This window comes from Pygocentrus nattereri, chromosome 7 (assembly GCF_015220715.1).
Source record: "Pygocentrus nattereri isolate fPygNat1 chromosome 7, fPygNat1.pri, whole genome shotgun sequence".
Lineage (NCBI taxonomy): Eukaryota > Metazoa > Chordata > Actinopteri > Characiformes > Serrasalmidae > Pygocentrus > Pygocentrus nattereri.
Genome location: NC_051217.1, coordinates 25,129,817 through 25,147,154, shown reverse-complemented (window position 1 = coordinate 25,147,154; position 17,338 = coordinate 25,129,817). Strand labels below are relative to the sequence as shown.

At 42.6% G+C, this 17,338-nt stretch overlaps 1 protein-coding gene across 6 annotated transcripts in view; it reads right to left on the bottom strand.

Moving 5' to 3' along the window:
• Window positions 1-17,338, bottom strand: part of LOC108410553 (latent-transforming growth factor beta-binding protein 4) — a 157,428-nt gene that overhangs the window by 52,899 nt on the left and 87,191 nt on the right. For all 6 annotated transcript variants that reach the window (XM_017681689.2, XM_017681690.2, XM_037539950.1 and 3 more), the window contains 5 exons: window positions 12,639-12,803; window positions 11,278-11,637; window positions 11,065-11,163; window positions 3,757-3,885; window positions 1,582-1,707 (listed from right to left, as the gene is read on the bottom strand). In XM_017681689.2, the coding sequence (XP_017537178.1) occupies window positions 1,582-1,707; window positions 3,757-3,885; window positions 11,065-11,163; window positions 11,278-11,637; window positions 12,639-12,803 (879 nt within the window). The remainder of the gene's footprint in view (window positions 1-1,581; window positions 1,708-3,756; window positions 3,886-11,064; window positions 11,164-11,277; window positions 11,638-12,638; window positions 12,804-17,338) is intronic.

Sequence of the window (17,338 nt, the reverse complement as noted above, 5' to 3'; positions counted from 1 at the left end):
GGTTTGTCGTACGCACAATTTGTCCGGGAGTTTAAGCTGGTTTTTGACCATCCATATGAAGGGAAGGTTAGCGGGAACTTCTCTCGCGGCTACGTCAAGGGACTCGTTCCGTGGTGGACTACGCATTAGAGTTCTGAACGCTCGCGGCGAGCAGTGGCTGGAACGAGGCAGCCCTCTTAGTAACCTTTAGACAAGGACTGAACGCAGAGATCTTACATGAATTAGCAAGTAAAGATGACCTAACTTTGGATCAGCTAATCTCCCTGGCCATAAAATTGGGACACTTGATGCAATCATGTACGTCTACCAAAAACCCCAAACGCCCACGAAGCAGCTTTTCTCATTTGAGCCTTCCCCAAGAGCACCCGACGATGCACGAACCCATGATATGCGACTCCGCCCGCTTGTCACGAGAGGAGAAACAGCGCACAATCCAGAACCATCACTGTTTGTATTGTGGTCAAGGCGGCCATCTACTTAGGGAATGCCGCGCTAATCCAAGGCAAAACCAGGCACCAACCCCGGGACAGCACGTGGAGTTTACAAAGGGGCTGGTTACCAAATCTATGAGGTTATTGGTAGAGATATACTCTCACCGTGTGTCTCTTGTCGTTTCAGCGCTGATTGAATCTGGGGCCAAAGGAAATTTTATCCACAACCGGATCGTTGAGAAACTCCAAATTCCACTCAGTCCTCTTCGCACTGCTATGAAGGTGACCGCGTTGGATGGTGACCCCGTGGGACAAGGACCTGTATCTCAAGTCACCACTCCATTAGAAATACATACTAGTGCTTTACATTCCGAACACATCTTTCCTGGTGCTTCACCAGTCTGACTTCGATATGATATTAGGACTCCCTTGGTTAGAGCAACACAATCCTGATATTTTGTGGACCCAGCGCTCTATCACTCGCTGGTCAGATTACTGTATTGTATCATTGTATTGGTCTTTGTTTGAAGTCTGTTTGCTGGTCGCTCTGGTTTTGTCATGTTTCCTGTTCCGTCCACATCGGCTATATGAACCTGGACCGTATTGACCACGACCCTGGATTTGCCCATAATAAATCTCGCTTATCTCAGCATGTGCGTCCGCCTCCTCGCTCCCCCATACAGGTTGATTGTTGGTTACTCCTAAACTCACTTTTTTTTTTATGCTTTTTTTGTATGTTTCTTTCTGGCTCAGGATTAAATGTAAGTGTCTTGTTCAAACTGTCAGTTGGGCTTATTTAGTGTGTCAGGTGGAGATTCACAAACATTATGATTGCACTTTGAAAGTAGCTTAAAAAAAAGCCACTACTTTTCAAAAAGCAGCTAAAAAAGTAGCCACTATTTTTCTTAAAGTAGCAACTACTTTTCAAAATGTATCTAAAAAGTAATGTAGCCACAACGTTTCAAAAAGTAGCTAAAAAGTAGGCAAAATAACTACTAAAATTTCAGTAGCTATCCCAACTCTGCCAAATCCCATCCCAACAGTACTTAGAAAAAAAAAAGCCTCTCACAGGCTGGAGAGGCTTTACTGCTTTTTTTATTTGTGACATTTGAGCAGAAGCAGTCACAGCTCTGCATAATAACACACTGACCTGAGCACTGGTTCTGCTGGGCGTTACTCTGGTAGCCTGGTGGACACACACAGCGGAAACTGCCCACTGTGTTGTCACACTGACCCAGTGAGCACGGCCTCGGAGTCAACACGCACTCATTTATATCTGAAAAACACACAGAAGCACAAATTTCACTTTACTTCACTTCACTTTAGCCAACATCATTAACTCTGAGAAGCAGAGCTACAGTTATTGTTTGGCTTTATCTTCACTTTACATTATACAGGTGCAGAATTATAATTTCACAGTACAATGAATTACATGTACACTGAAGTTCCAGTGTGTGTCTGAATCTGATGTTTTTCTACTCGTTTGGATGTCAAACAGTAATTAAACATGTTACAGGGTGTATTCCTTTCTGCAAATCAAGACTGTCTGCACAACAGTAACTTCAACTAATTAAAATCGTAACAAAACCTCTCTTCAGTTCACAAAGACAAACGTGGTGCGGTTTCATGCGTTCATACTTTCCACACAACTTTTCCATTGGTTTGAAAGAATTCTGAGTCAAAAATAATGAGTTCATTTTAAAGAGCATCTGAGGAGGAGGGCTAGTCTTAAATCTTAGACCATTCACCGTGCCGAATCTTTTCACAAGACAACAAAAACCGTGCAAGAGAAGACAAAGGAGCAGCTCTAGGCCCGGCTCTCGTGACCTGAGGGGTCAGAGCAACTCACCCTGCAGGCTATAAGCTGGCCAGCAGATGAAAAGATGACTGAAAACAAAGGCTCCATCGTGAGCTGTATGGTCAGCTCAATGTGACTAGTGGGAAAGAGTGGCCATGACCTGCTCACTGAACTTTGACCAACAGGAGCTTTGGAAGGTCCATGGGAAGAACTAGTAAAACCTCAAGAATGGAAAACGGTTGGATGTCAGTATTCAGCAACGATTCAGGAGCACAGTCAGTGCTTCGCACCAGTTTAAGTGGAGCTCATCTGCATTTCAAAGAGTTTCATTCCAAAATGTACATACAAACTATATGGACAAAAGTACTGGGACACCTACACATGACACCCACAGGAGCTTCAATGAATCCCATTCTAAATCCATAGGCATTAATATGGAGTTGGTCCACCTTTGCAGCTACAACAGCTTCCACTCTTCTGGGAAGCTTCCTACAAGATGTTGTAGAGTGTCCGTGGGATTTTGTGTCGACTCATGCAGAAGAGCATTTGTGAGGTCAGACACTGATGTTGGGTCTGGCTCACAATCTCCGTCCTAGTTCATCCCAAAGGTGTTCAGTGGGGTTGAGGTCAGGACTCTGAGGGTCAGTCAAGTTCTTCCACACCAAACTCACCCAGCCTGACTTTATGGAGCTGCTTTGTGCACTGGGGCTGGAACAGGAAAGGTTCTTCCCCAAACTGTTCCCACAAAGTTGGAAGCTATAATTGTCCAAAATGTCTCGGTGCTGAGTCATTAAGAGCCCCTTCACTGGAACTAAGAGTCCTAGACCAACACCTGAAAAACAGCCCCATAGCATCAACCCTCCTCCAAACTTTACAGCTGCCACAGTGCAGTCAGGTAGGTAACGTTCTCCTGGCATTCGCCAAACCCAGACTCGTCCATCAGACTGACAGAGAGAGAAGTGTGATTGGTCACTCCACAGAATATAGTTCCACTGCTCCAGAGTCCAGTGGTGGCGCTTTACTCCACTCCAGCCAACGCTCAGCTTTGCGTCAGAGGCATTTTTCTTTTTACTTGACGTTTTTTTTAATTCCACTCACAGTTGATGGTGAAAAACCTGGGAGGGAAGAAATTTCACAAACTGACTTGTTACAATGGTGGCATCTATTACAGCACCACACTGGAACTCAGTGAGCTCTATAGACCCATTCGTTCACTAAGGTGTGTGAAGGCTGTGCTGCATGGCTATGGGCTAGATTTTATACACCTGTGGCAATGAGGAGGAATGAAACGCCTGAATTCAATGATTAAGAGCGGTGTCCTAATACTATTGCCACTATAGTGTATATATATACATATACACATATATGAAGAGTTTCATTCCAAAGCTGTATATATGGTGGGAAGCCCACCAGCCTCGTCAGTGATGTGGAAAACAGCACGTCTTTCAAAATAAAAGTCTGTAAATTTACAAGCATGAATGTAAAAGGTGAAAGTTATAGTGCAGTGTAATAGATGGAGTTTCACACCTTGGCAGCGACCGGCTTGAGTGTTGAAGATGAATCCAGGATTACAAACGCAGGCGTGTCTCCCACCGGCCACATCGACACACTGACCCGGCCCACAAACCTGCGGCCTCAGTTCACACACACGGACATCTGTAACACACACACACACACACACACACACACACAGCAAGGTTTGTTTATATAGCATCTTTCAAACACTCATGTCATTCAAAGTGCTTTACAAATGAGAAAATTCTGTCAGAAATACAGAGTTCTTGAAACGTCAACGAGAACAGACATTAAAAGTGACTAAAACATGATGTGCAATAGATTTAAAAGCAATAGTAAAAAAGTAATAGTAAAAAAGTAATATTAAATAATATTAGAAACTCAATTCTGATATTAAATAATCAAATTAAAAACTAAAAGTTAGATTAGGATTTTTAAAAATCCTGCTATAATAGAGGAAAAACGTCTATAAACGCTAACTGGACTGAAAGCTGAACGTTTTCAGGCTGATTTAGGCCCCGTCCCGTTTCACCCCTCGCCCCTACCAGTCTAGGGGAAGGGTCCCGATTCTTGTTGAGAGAGAGGGGTGGGGTGATGTGTTGGGGCTACATGGTTTGAGAATTTTCAGATTTAAGATTTTAAGATAAAATAAGTCTACTGGCTGAATTTACTTTTTATGTAATGGCCTTTTATACTGGACAACAGGATATTGGATAGTAATAACGCAGTTGTTATATTGCTTGTTTCCTTTTCTGCATCAGACGAAAACCCCACTGCAACATCAGCAACAACTTCAAAAACCTTGTCATCAGTCTCCAAAGTCCTGATCATCATTATACAGCTCAGAGAAAATCCAGGGCACCCAGTCAGTTCAGCTTTGGGTGCCATTTAGCAGCAAACTGTTCCATGGAAGGGAGGAATCTCAGCCATAAAGGGAGATGATTAGAGAACTAAATTATGCTTAAATGTTTTAATTTTTAAATGTAGAATTGTGTAAAAGGAGATTTTCTAATAAATTAGGAAGTTAAATAAAGCTCAGATCCCAAACCAGCCATTAGGGGTGTACTTTGTGTACTTCTGGTGCCGGTCCCAAGCCCGGATAAATGGTGAGGGTTGCATCAGGAAGGGCATCTGGTGTAAAACTTGTGCCAAAACTATCATGCGGATCACAAATATTATTGCCATACCGGATCGGTCGAGGCCCGGGTTAACAACGACCGCCTCCGGTGCTGTTGAACAGCAGGGTGCCGGTGGAAATTGGACTACTGTAGGTCGAAGACCATCAAAGAGGAGAGGAGGCGGGTTAGAAGGCAGCGAGAGAGATAGAAAGGAAGGAGTGTGGAGGTTAGAATAGGGACTCTGAACATAGAGACAATGACTGGTAAAGGCAGAGAGCTTGCAGACATGATGGAGAGAAGAAATGTGGATATTCTGTGTGTTCAGGAGACCAGATGGAAAGGAAGCAAGGCCAGGAACATTGGAGATGGATTCAAACTGTTCTATCATGGTGTAGAGAGGAAGAGAAATGGAGTAGGGATAATCCTAAAGGTACAGCTTGTGAAAAGTGTTCTGGATGTAAAGAGAGTGTCAGACAGGTTCATGATCCTGAAGTTGGAGGCTGATGGTGTAATTTTGAATGTGGTCAGTTCATATGCACCACAGGTTGGTTGTCAGAGGAGAAAGAGGAATTTTGGAGTAAGATGGATGAAGTGGTAGATGGTGTCCCTAGAGAGGAGAGATTGGTGATTGGTGCAGACTTCAATGGACATGTTGGTGACGGAGAGGGGATGAAGAAATGCTGGATATGTATGGTGTGAAAGAGAGAAATGCGGAAGGTCAGATGGTTGTAGATTTTGCAAAGAGAATGGAAATGGCTGTGGTGAACACGTATTTTCAGAAGAGGGAAGAACACAGGGTGACATAGAAGAGTGGAGGGAGGTGCACACAGGTGGATTATATACTTAGCAGGAGATGCCACCTAAAGAAGATTGGAGATTGTAAAGTGGTGCCAGGGGAAAGTGTAGCAAGGCAGCATAGGGTGGTTGTCTGTAGAATGAGATTAGAAACAAAGAAAAGGAAGAGAGTGAAGACAGAGCCAAAGATTAGATGGTGGAAGCTGAAGGATGGTTGCAGGCAGTTCAGGGAAAAATTGCAACAGGCCCTTGGGGGCAGTAAGGAGCTACCTGAGGACTGGGAAACTACAGCTAAGGTGGGGAGAGAAACTGGCAAAAATGTGTTGGGTGTTTCATCTGGTCAGAGGAAAGAAGACAAGGAAAGTTTGTGGTGGAATGAGGAAGTCCAGGAGAGTATTCAGAAGAAGAAGGCAGCTAAGAAAAAGTTGGATAACCAGAGAGATGAAGGAAGTAGGCAGGAGTACTGTGAGGCTAGTCACATAGCGAAAAGAATGGTGGCAAAGGCAAGGGCTCAGACCTATGATGAGCTGTATGAGAGGCTGGATAGTAAAGAAGGAGTAAAGGACTTGTATCGTTTGGCAAAATAGAGAGATAGAGCCGGAAAGGATGTACAGCGGGTTAGGCTGATAAAGGATAGAGAGGGAAATGTACTAGTGAGTGAAAAGAGAGTGATGAGTGATTTTTATTTTTTATTTTTTTTATCATTTTTTTTTCTATTTATTTATTTACATACTTAATTATCATTATTATGATTTATTATTATTATTATTTTTTTTTTTTTCTCTCTCCTCCCTTCTTCTCTTTCTTTCCTGTCCTCTTTTTTATTGCCTGTCAGGCCTGGCCAAACAAATAAAATAAAAACTTTAACAAGAATAGGCTTTAGTAACCTATAGAGCTTTTTCTTGTGAAAACAAATATGTTTGGTACATCAGTACATTCGGATTACCATTCCGATTGCAAAAATGGCCAGACATGACAGGTTAAAAAAAAAAAAAAAGAGAGTGATGAGTAGATGGAAGGAGTAATTTGAAGAACTAATGAATGAGGAAAACAAGAGGGAGAGGAGGACAACGGGGGGAGAGATAGTGGATCAGGAAGTGCAGAGAATTAGTAAGGTGGAAGTGAGGGCAGCTTATAAAAGGATGAAGAATGGAAAGGCAGTTGGTCCAGATGACATACCTGTGGAGGTATGGAGATGTTTAGGAGAGAAGGCAGTGGACTTTTAAACCAGGTTGTTAACAAAATCCTGGAGAGTGAGAGGATGCCTGATGAGTGGAGAAGCAGTGTATTGGTCCCCATTTTTAAGAACAAGGCTGATGTGCAGAGCTGCAGTAACTACAGAGGTATAAAGTTGATGAGCCACACCATGAAGGTATGGGAAAGAGTTGTTGAAACAAGGCTAAGGCGAGAGGTTCAGATCAGTGAGCAGCAGTTTGGTTTCATGCCCAGAAAGAGTACCACAGATGCAATTTTTGCATTGAGAGTGTTGGTAGAGAAGTACAGAAGAAGGTCAGAAGGAGCTACATTGTGTCTTTGTGGATCTAGAGAAGGCATATGATAGGGTGCTAAGACAGGAACTGTGGTACTGTATGAGGAAGTCAGGTGTAGCTGAAAAGTATGTTAGGGTGGTGCAGGACATGTATGAGGATAGTGAGACAGTGGTGAGGTGTGCAGTTGGAGTGACAAATGGTTTCAAGGTGAAGGTAGGGTTACATCAGGGATCAGCTTTGAGCCCCTTCTTGTTTGCAATGGTGATAGACAGGTTGATAGATGAGGTCAGGCACGAGGCTCCATGGACCATGATGTTTGCAGATGACATTGTAATCTGTGGTGAGAGTAGAGAGCACGTGGAAGAGAATCTGGAGAGGTGGAGGTTTGCACTGGAGAGGAATGAAGGTCAGTAGAGACAAGACAGAATACATGTGTGTGAATGAGAGGGAGTCGGGTGGAAAGGTGAAGATGCAAGGAGTAGAGGTCGTAAAGGTTCGATGACTTCAAATATCTTGGGTCAACCATCCAGAGCAGTGGACAGTGTAGAAAAGAGGTGAAGAAGAGGGTGCAGGCAAGATGGAGTGGGTGGAGATGGGTGTCAGGGCTGATGTGTGACAGAAGGATAGCAGCAAGAGTGAAAGGGAAGGTTTACAAGACAGTAGTACGTCCTGCTATGATGTATGGTTTGGAGACTGTGGCTCTGTCTAAAAGACAGGAGGCTGAGCTGGAGGTGGCGGAGATGAAGATGCTGAGATTTTCGTTGGGAGTGACAAGGATGGACAAGATTAGAAATGAGCAGATCAGAGGGACAGTGAAGGTGGAGCAGTTTGGAGATAAAGCCAGAGAGGCCAGGTTGAGATGGTTTGGACATGTGTTGAGGAGGAATAGTGGATATATTGGGCAAAGAATGTTGGAGATGGAGCCACCGGGTAGAAGGAGAAAAGGTAGACCTCAGAGAAGGTTTATGGATGTAGTTAAGGTGGACATGGAGATGGTTGGTGTGAAAATAGAGGAGGCAATGGATAGAGCAAGATGGAGGCAGATGATCCGCTGTTGCGACCCCTAAAGGGAGCAGCCGAATGAAGAAGAAGAAGAAGAAATAAAGCTCAGATCCCAAGCTTAGAAAAATATTATTTTCTTTTTAAATGCATTTTGATGAGTGCTGTCCATCCCTGATTATTAGTAATATCAAATATATTTATAATAGAGTCTCAGTGACTTTACTAAGATCGCTCCATCTGCTCTTTTCACAATGCAGCTTACTGATCCTCTTCCAGCTCACGTTCTTCACACTGTCCAATTAGAGCGATAGCAGCACTGAGCCACCTTTCAGCTCCAGCTCAGCGCTCAGTCCAAACCCACATTTTTCTGCTTTGATAAAAGTTTGGCCTCATCTCAGTCTCTTCACAAATCAAAGGGGTGGAGGCGGGATGGAGTGCAGCCAGCAGAGTTTCAGATTGTGTCATTTCTCTGAACAAGGGCGGCTTTGTGTGGTAAACCGTTTGCAAATGGGCTCAGTTTTAGTGCATGTCAGAACTTGTGGACAGCAAAATCTCACTCAGACCTGAGCGGCCGGATGCAGTCCAGGATACTGCGTGGAACTCCGTCATCTAACATGGAAAATCCTTGAAAATCCATGCGAAACTAGAAAAATCTATAGCCTAATATACTTAAAGCTACTTCCTATAAACACTAAAGCACCCATAAGGGAAAACATAAAAAAATAAACATGGCGCTACTGTTGGAGCAAACCCTCGTATCTCCAAAATGGTAACTTTACAGGAGAAGAAAAAACCTACTTTACTTTAATGTAAGTCAATGGAACCAGACGTCTTTCCAAGTCATTTTGGGTAATTTCTGATGGTGCATTCTTCATGAAACCTACACACTTTATGAAGGACCACACATACTTTCAATTTAAGTCCAAAACTGAAAATACATGTCAAACACTAAAATATATTTCTTAATATTTTCCATATTAACCGAATATACTTTTAAATACATTCATCTTAAATAAATGTGAAAATATTACACTTAGAAATGTTCCATAGAAAAATGTAAATGAGTTTATCAGCTCCCTCTGAAAGTATATGAACATCTCCAGAATCCTGTCTGATGCTCTTAACTGTCTGATTCCTTTAGAAATGAGTTTATCAGCTCCATCTGAAAGTGTAGGAAGATCTTCAGAATCCTGTCTGATGTTCTTCTCTGTCTGATTCCTACAGAAATTAGTTTATCAGCTCCATCTGAAAGTGTGGAAACATCTCCAGAATCCTGTCTGATTCTCTTCACTGTCTGATTCCTTTAGAAATGAATTTATCAGCTCCATCTGAAAGTGTAGGAACATCTCCAGAATCCTGTCTGATGCTCTTAACTGTCTGATTCCTTTAGAAATGAGTTTATCAGCTCCATCTGAAAGTGTAGGAAGATCTTCAGAATCCTGTCTGATGTTCTTCTCTGTCTGATTCCTACAGAAATTAGTTTATCAGCTCCATCTGAAAGTGTGGAAACATCTCCAGAATCCTGTCTGATTCACTTCACTGTCTGATTCCTTTAGAAATGAATTTATCAGCTCCATCTGAAAGTGTAGGAACATCTCCAGAATCCTGTCTGATGCTCTTTACTGTCTGATTCCTTTAGAAATTAGTTTATCAGCTCCATCTGAAAGTGGAGGAACATCTCCAGAATCCTGTCTGATGCTCTTTACTGTCTGATTCCTTTAGAAATTAGTTTATCAGCTCCATCTGAAAGTGTAGGAATATCTCCAGAATCCTGTCTGATGCTCTTCACTGTCTGATTCCTTTAGAAATGATTTTATCAGCTCCATCTGAAAGTGTAGGAACATCTCCAGAATCCTGTCTGATGCTCTTTACTGTCTGATTCCTTTAGAAATTAGTTTATCAGCTCCATCTGAAAGTGGAGGAACATCTCCAGAATCCTGTCTGATGCTCTTCACTGTCTGATTCCTTTAGAAATTAGTTTGTGTTCCAGTCTCTTCATGTTAAATCTGATCTAATGGTCCTTCTTTAGCAGGACAGAAGCGAGGGCTGTAGGTATTGATACTCTGTGAAATGCAGGTCTGATCTGATATGTGAAGTACATTGTGTGTGAGAATCTGATTGCAGACATATGCGGTTAATGTAAAGTACGGTGCAGATCACAGTCGGCACGTTTAGCTACATCTGGAACCTTCATTACACTCAGCTCCACACAGAGAAACACATATTTAACTATATTTAACATATATATTTTTGCCTTTTTTAAATATTTTATAAATATATTTCAATGTTTTTTCCATATGGGAAGATTAAAAGTAAGAGATGAGGATGAATGGACTAACTAAAGTATGAGATTTTTTAACTTGTTAAATGCTTACCCCAGGTAAAAGGGGGCGCTGTTCCCACATACTTTGGGCTGCAGTCGTGATCTTGGTCTAATTTGAAAGATAGTATTCTTTTTCCCCAATCAGAATAACTGTCTGAATGACTGACTCAGAGTAACAGAGTCTAGAATGGAGGAGTTTATTTCCTCCTGACTCTGATCTCTAAACTGACTCTTGCCATGTTATCAGACCACATGTTCTGGATTACAGTGTCCCTGTGGGAGCGACGCAGGTCTGAAGGTGAGGACACACAGATTTGCTCATTCAGCGCCGAAGCTGCAAATGAGACGATCGTAACTGCTAAGAATAACGGATCATAAAAAGGTTTGTGGGAATCGAATCCTGAGATTCCAGCTTTCTAATTGCATTATTGCTGAATGATCTGATGTATGCTGAAGGGGAGTGAACACTTCAGTGGTGTGCCGGTCCCATTACAGTGATCGAGTAAAGGTTAATGATATGGTGGGAAAAAAGAGGAAAGGTTGTGATTTTAAATGTAAAGCAATCAGAAAGGTGTAACTCAGACTGTCTCACTTGTTCTAGGTGCAGAAGGGCGGGATGTAGCTGGAACCGAGAGGGGTCTGAGTGGCTGTCTGCTTGCAGAGGGCCGGCCGGTTTGTGTCCTGATGACGGCTGCGTGTTAAGTACAAAAATAACATGAATAATATTAACCAACAATGTTTATTTTTATGAAAACATAAAAACTGAACGAGGACAAAAATAACTGATTCAACTGTGGTCACTCACGCGGCTGTGCTCTGGTAGGCTGGCTGGTTGCCGTAGCTGCAGGTCTGCTCTGAGTCTGGGCTCCAGCGCTGCTGGGCTGCTGTGGTCCACCCTGGATGATGAAAACGTTAGTATGAGCAACGCTTGGCTGCTGGACGTGGGTGGCCTGGCCGACTGTCGGCGGTTGAGGGCGTGTGGTTTGTGGGCTGGTGGGCAGTTGGTGTCTAGCTGCTGGCTGTGATATGGAGGATTCTTGCTGCTGGGGTTTGAGCTCAGAAACCAAAGGGGTCCGGTGAGTTTCAGCCACCCTCTGGTTAAACTTCAGAGTGTTGGGAGAGTAATGGTAGCCCGGCCCAGCAGGACAGATCTCCTTAAACTCTTCTGTGAACACACATTCATGCATAATAAGATTAAATCCACATTTAGCACCTCCAAACAGCCCCTAACCCACATCTGACGCTGCACTTTCATTTTCAATGTGGAGCAAAGCACACGCCATTTTGCCCCCAGTTCATTTTCTACAGACTCAGGCATCCATGAGGGAGCGGCAGTGGAGAAGCAGATAAAGAGAGTGATGAAAATGTTGAAAATATCATGCAAATAAGAAGCTAATTTCTTTGAAAAAAAAGAATAACTTCAAAGAAAAATCTTCATGGGGTCTTGATTTTGCAGAAAGTCTGTATCACATCCAGATAATCTGGGCTGCTAACTCTCTGTCCTGGAAATCAAACGCACTGTATATTTAGATTTTTCGTCTAAAGTGGAACCCCAGCATATCTGACTCATATTACATATGTGGATAGATGAATGAATGGTTGAATGGACAGATAGAAGCATAGAGGAATAGGCAGATATACAGATGGATGGGTGCACAGGAGGAGGGATAGAAAGATGAAAGGATAAATTGATGGATGGATGGATAGATAGATACATAGACAGCTAGCTAGAAAGATAGATAGATAGATAGATAGATAGATAGATAGATAGATAGATAGATAGACAGATAGATAGACAGATGGGTAGATAGACTGACAGATGGGTAGACAGATTAACAGATAGCTAGCTAGAAAGAAAGATATATAGATAGACAGATAAATGGACAAATGGACGGACCAACGGACCAACAGACAGACAGACAGACAGATATGTTGATGGACTCATGGATTTACAGACAGATGTACAGACACTGTAGGTGGAAAGACGGACGGATACACAAGTGAATGCACAGACGGATGGAGAAACAGGTGGATGGACAGACAGATGGGTATAGAGATGGACAGACAGACAGGTATGACTGATGCATAGATAGATTACACCAGGGGTTCCTCCTGTCCTGGTTCAGGTGTGTTAAAGGACATTTACACATGGGATGAAGAACTGACCGGAGCCGAAGTATGGACAGGCCTCACACTTGCGTCCCCAGGCTTTTCCCACACGGCTGCAGCAGCAGATCTGCTTGGTGATGGTCCTCAGGATGGGCAGAGAGCAGGAGCCCTGGCTCACAATCCGGAAACACTGATCCTTCTCCTCTGAAATCACCTTCTGGGCTGATCACAGCAAAAGCACCATCATATGCACAGCACAAACACTAGAGGATCACACAGCGAAGGCCCTGAAAAGTGGACAGGTGCACACCATCCAACATGCATGGAGGTCCAGGGAAGGACACAGACAGAATACATACACAGCCTTTTTGACATCCTGCATTCGCACAGCACATTCCTTTGTACAGTTTGGGTTTGTAGAGGTAATACTATAGAATTTATAGAGACAATAGTTGATATATATGAACAACCTCAACCAAAATATTTTTTTTAAAGTGACAGTCTGGCAGATCAAATCAAGGCTTTTAGACACCAATGAGCAAAGGGGGAAAAAGTGGGTACATCTGTTATTTTGTTGAACCACAACAATGTGGTTACACATTTCTGAATTAGAAGAGCAGATCTGACTTCCAGAGCCGAGCATTCCACATACAGCCGTCACACACTTGGCCACGGAAAATACCATGGCCACAAAACGCTCAGAGACACAGGCATGAGCAAAGACACACACACACAAACATACATATGCATAGACTGACACTCAGTAAGCTTCAGTAGCATTCCGACACAGAGAGACAACACGACCCAAACTAGACTGAAAAGATTGCCAGACGCGCACCAAGCAGGCAGACTTTAAAGGGCCCATATTCTACATTTTCTTTGCATTTTATTTATTTCCCTAGGTTTAATTGTGTTGCATGTGCCAAAATCAGTCATACTGTATTTAAAACTGTCCATAATCATTTTCCACCTCCAGGTGTTAAGCTGACATGCATAAATTATCTCCATTTGGATTGGCTGCCCTTTACTGTGCCTCATACAAACAGCAATCTAGGCTGAAATTATTCAGTCTACACTAGCTACACTAGAGGAAAAGTGAGGGAGGGTGAATCCATGCTGCCAAGAAAAGAAAACCTGATGTCCATCGTAGGTTCTACTACATGCTTGGAAAGAGAGGGGTGAGGGGTATTCAGTTGATTGCAATTCTACCACTACATGGCACTAAATCTTATACAGTGCACCTTTAAATGAAACGTAAGACGTTAAATGGTAAATCAAGCTCTTATTTGAGGATTTAGTGTTGCATGATATGGGCCCTTTAACAAAATCAGCACAGAGCACACAGACACAGAGGAAACACTGTATGGGGCTGAGGATGCTGTCAGGTTCATGACTGATCAGGCAGGGCCTAAGCAGGGCAGCTGTAGGAGCACAGAAATCAAAGGGCAAAAGGCAGCTGAGCCCAGCAGGCATCACTAAAGCATGGATGAACAGCAGCACAGCAATCCTGGTAGGAATAGGCAGGGCTGAAGCTCCACACAGCTAGAACCACCACTGTTTATTGTCCGACTCGCTGCACTGAGGGCTGAAAAATGACCTTATATTAAGAATACTAAAGGGCGGTATTCTCTATACTTCTCAAATTTAAAACATGTTGATGCACAGTTTGTATAAGTCTGTCATCAGTGGTCAGATTCTGACCAAAGAGCCATTCTTGGGTTGACACTTTTGCCAAACTAGCAGTGACACTGATGTGCCCAGCAACACTGCTGTGCCTGATACTCTTGTACCAACACAAAACACACTGACATGTCAGTGTCATTGTTGTGCTTCAATTGTTTTAATTCAATACCCAAATAATATCTGGACAACAGCGGCTCTGTGGTCAAAAACTGACCAATGATGAGGTTAATTATACAGTCTGTAACTGCACACCTACACAATTTGTCCAAAGGTCTAATTTTCTCAATTTCTCAACAGCCTGCACTTGTATACTGTATGTTTTAAAAAATACAGTTGCCTTTTCTAGTTAGCAGATCTTTGGAATGTGTTGGAGTGAAGAAGCTCCACTGAATACTTTTGGGATGAGCTGAAGTGATGAAGCTCCAATTAACACCTTTGGGATGAGATGATGTGTTGAAGCTCTAATTAACATCTTTGTGATGAGCTGAAGTGATGAAGCTCTATTGATTACATTTGGCATGAGCTGAAGTGATGAAGCTCTATTGAACACCTTTGGCATGAGCTGAAGTGATGAAGCTCTATTGAACACCTTTGGGATGAGCTGAAGTGATGAAACTCTACTGAACACCTTTGGGGTGAGCTGAAGTGATGAAGATCTATTGAACAGCTTTGGGATGAGCTGAAGTGATGAATCTCTGCTAAACACTTTTGGGATGAGCTGAAGTGATGAAGCTCTACTGATCACCTTTGGGATGAGCTGAAGTGATGAAGCTCTATTGATTACATTTGGGATGAGCTGAAGTGATGAAGCTCTATTGAACAGCTTTGGGATGAGCTGAAGTGATGAAGATCTATTGAACAGCTTTGGGATGAGCTGAAGTGATGAAGCTCTGCTAAACACTTTTGGGATGAGCTGAAGTGATGAAGCTCTACTGATCAACTTTGGGATGAGCTGAAGTGATGAAGCTCTATTGATTACATTTGGGATGAGCTGAAGTGATGAAGCTCTATTGAACAGCTTTGGGATGAGCTGAAGTGATGAAGCTCTACTGATTCAATTAAATTCAATTCAAGTTTACTTATATAGCGCTTTTTACAACATAGCGCTTTTTTTGTTGTCACAAAGCAGCTTTACAGAAGTTTGAAAACATACAGTCATAACATATCCCCCAGTGAGCAAGCCAGAGGGGTTTGGTGCCAAGGAAAAACTCTTTATGAAAAGTGGGAGTGAGCTGAAACAGTCCCCTGTCTCAATGCTGATACATTTGAATGGGATGATCGTCTTTGAGATGAGCTGAAGTGATGAAGTGATGAAGCTCTATTGAACACCTTTGGGATGAGCTGAAGTGATGAAACTCAATTGATCAAATTTGACATGAGCTGAAGTGATGAAGGGCCAATTAACACCTTTGGGATGAGCTGAAGTGATGAAGCTCTGCTAAACACCTTTGGCATGAGCTGAAGTAGTGAAACTCTATTGATCACCTTTGGGATGAGCTGAAGTGATGAAGCTCTACTGAACACCTTTGGGATGAGCTGAAGTGATGAACCCCTACTGAACACCTTTGAGATGAGCTGAAGTGATAAAGCTCTTTTGAACACCTCTGGGATGAGCTGAAATGATGAAGCTCTACTGAACACCTGTGAGATAAGATGAAGTGATGAAGCTCTACTGATTCAATTAAATTCAATTCAAGTTTACTTATATAGCGCTTTTTACAACATAGCGCTTTTTTTGTTGTCACAAAGCAGCTTTACAGAAGTTTGAAAACATACAGTCATAACATATCCCCCAGTGAGCAAGCCAGAGGGGTTTGGTGCCAAGGTAAAACTCTTTATGAAAAGTGGGAGTGAGCTGAAACAGTCCCCTGTCTCAATGCTGATACATTGGAATGGGATGATCGTCTTTGAGATGAGCTGAAGTGATGAAGTGATGAAGCTCTATTGAACACCTTTGGGATGAGCTGAAGTGATGAAACTCAATTGATCAAATTTGACATGAGCTGAAGTGATGAAGGGCCAATTAACACCTTTGGGATGAGCTGAAGTGATGAAGCTCTGCTAAACACCTTTGGCATGAGCTGAAGTAGTGAAACTCTATTGATCACCTTTGGGATGAGCTGAAGTGATGAAGCTCTACTGAACACCTTTGGGATGAGCTGAAGTGATAAAGCTCTTTTGAACACCTCTGGGATGAGCTGAAATGATGAAGCTCTAATTAACATCTTTGTGATGAGCTGAAGTGATGAAGCTCTATTGATTACATTTGGCATGAGCTGAAGTGATGAAGCTCTATTGAACACCTTTGGCATGAGCTGAAGTGATGAAGCTCTATTGAACACCTTTGGGATGAGCTGAAGTGATGAAACTCTACTGAACACCTTTGGGGTGAGCTGAAGTGATGAAGATCTATTGAACAGCTTTGGGATGAGCTGAAGTGATGAAGCTCTGCTAAACACTTTTGGGATGAGCTGAAGTGATGAAGCTCTACTGATCACCTTTGGGATGAGCTGAAGTGATGAAGCTCTATTGATTACATTTGGGATGAGCTGAAGTGATGAAGCTCTATTGAACAGCTTTGGGATGAGCTGAAGTGATGAAGATCTATTGAACAGCTTTGGGATGAGCTGAAGTGATGAAGCTCTGCTAAACACTTTTGGGATGAGCTGAAGTGATGAAGCTCTACTGATCACCTTTGGGATGAGCTGAAGTGATGAAGCTCTATTGATTACATTTGGGATGAGCTGAAGTGATGAAGCTCTATTGAACAGCTTTGGGATGAGCTGAAGTGATGAAGCTCTACTGATTCAATTAAATTCAATTCAAGTTTACTTATATAGCGCTTTTTACAACATAGCGCTTTTTTTGTTGTCACAAAGCAGCTTTACAGAAGTTTGAAAACATACAGTCATAACATATCCCCCAGTGAGCAAGCCAGAGGGGTTTGGTGCCAAGGAAAAACTCTTTATGAAAAGTGGGAGTGAGCTGAAACAGTCCCCTGTCTCAATGCTGATACATTGGAATGGGATGATCGTCTTTGAGATGAGCTGAAGTGATGAAGTGATGAAGCTCTA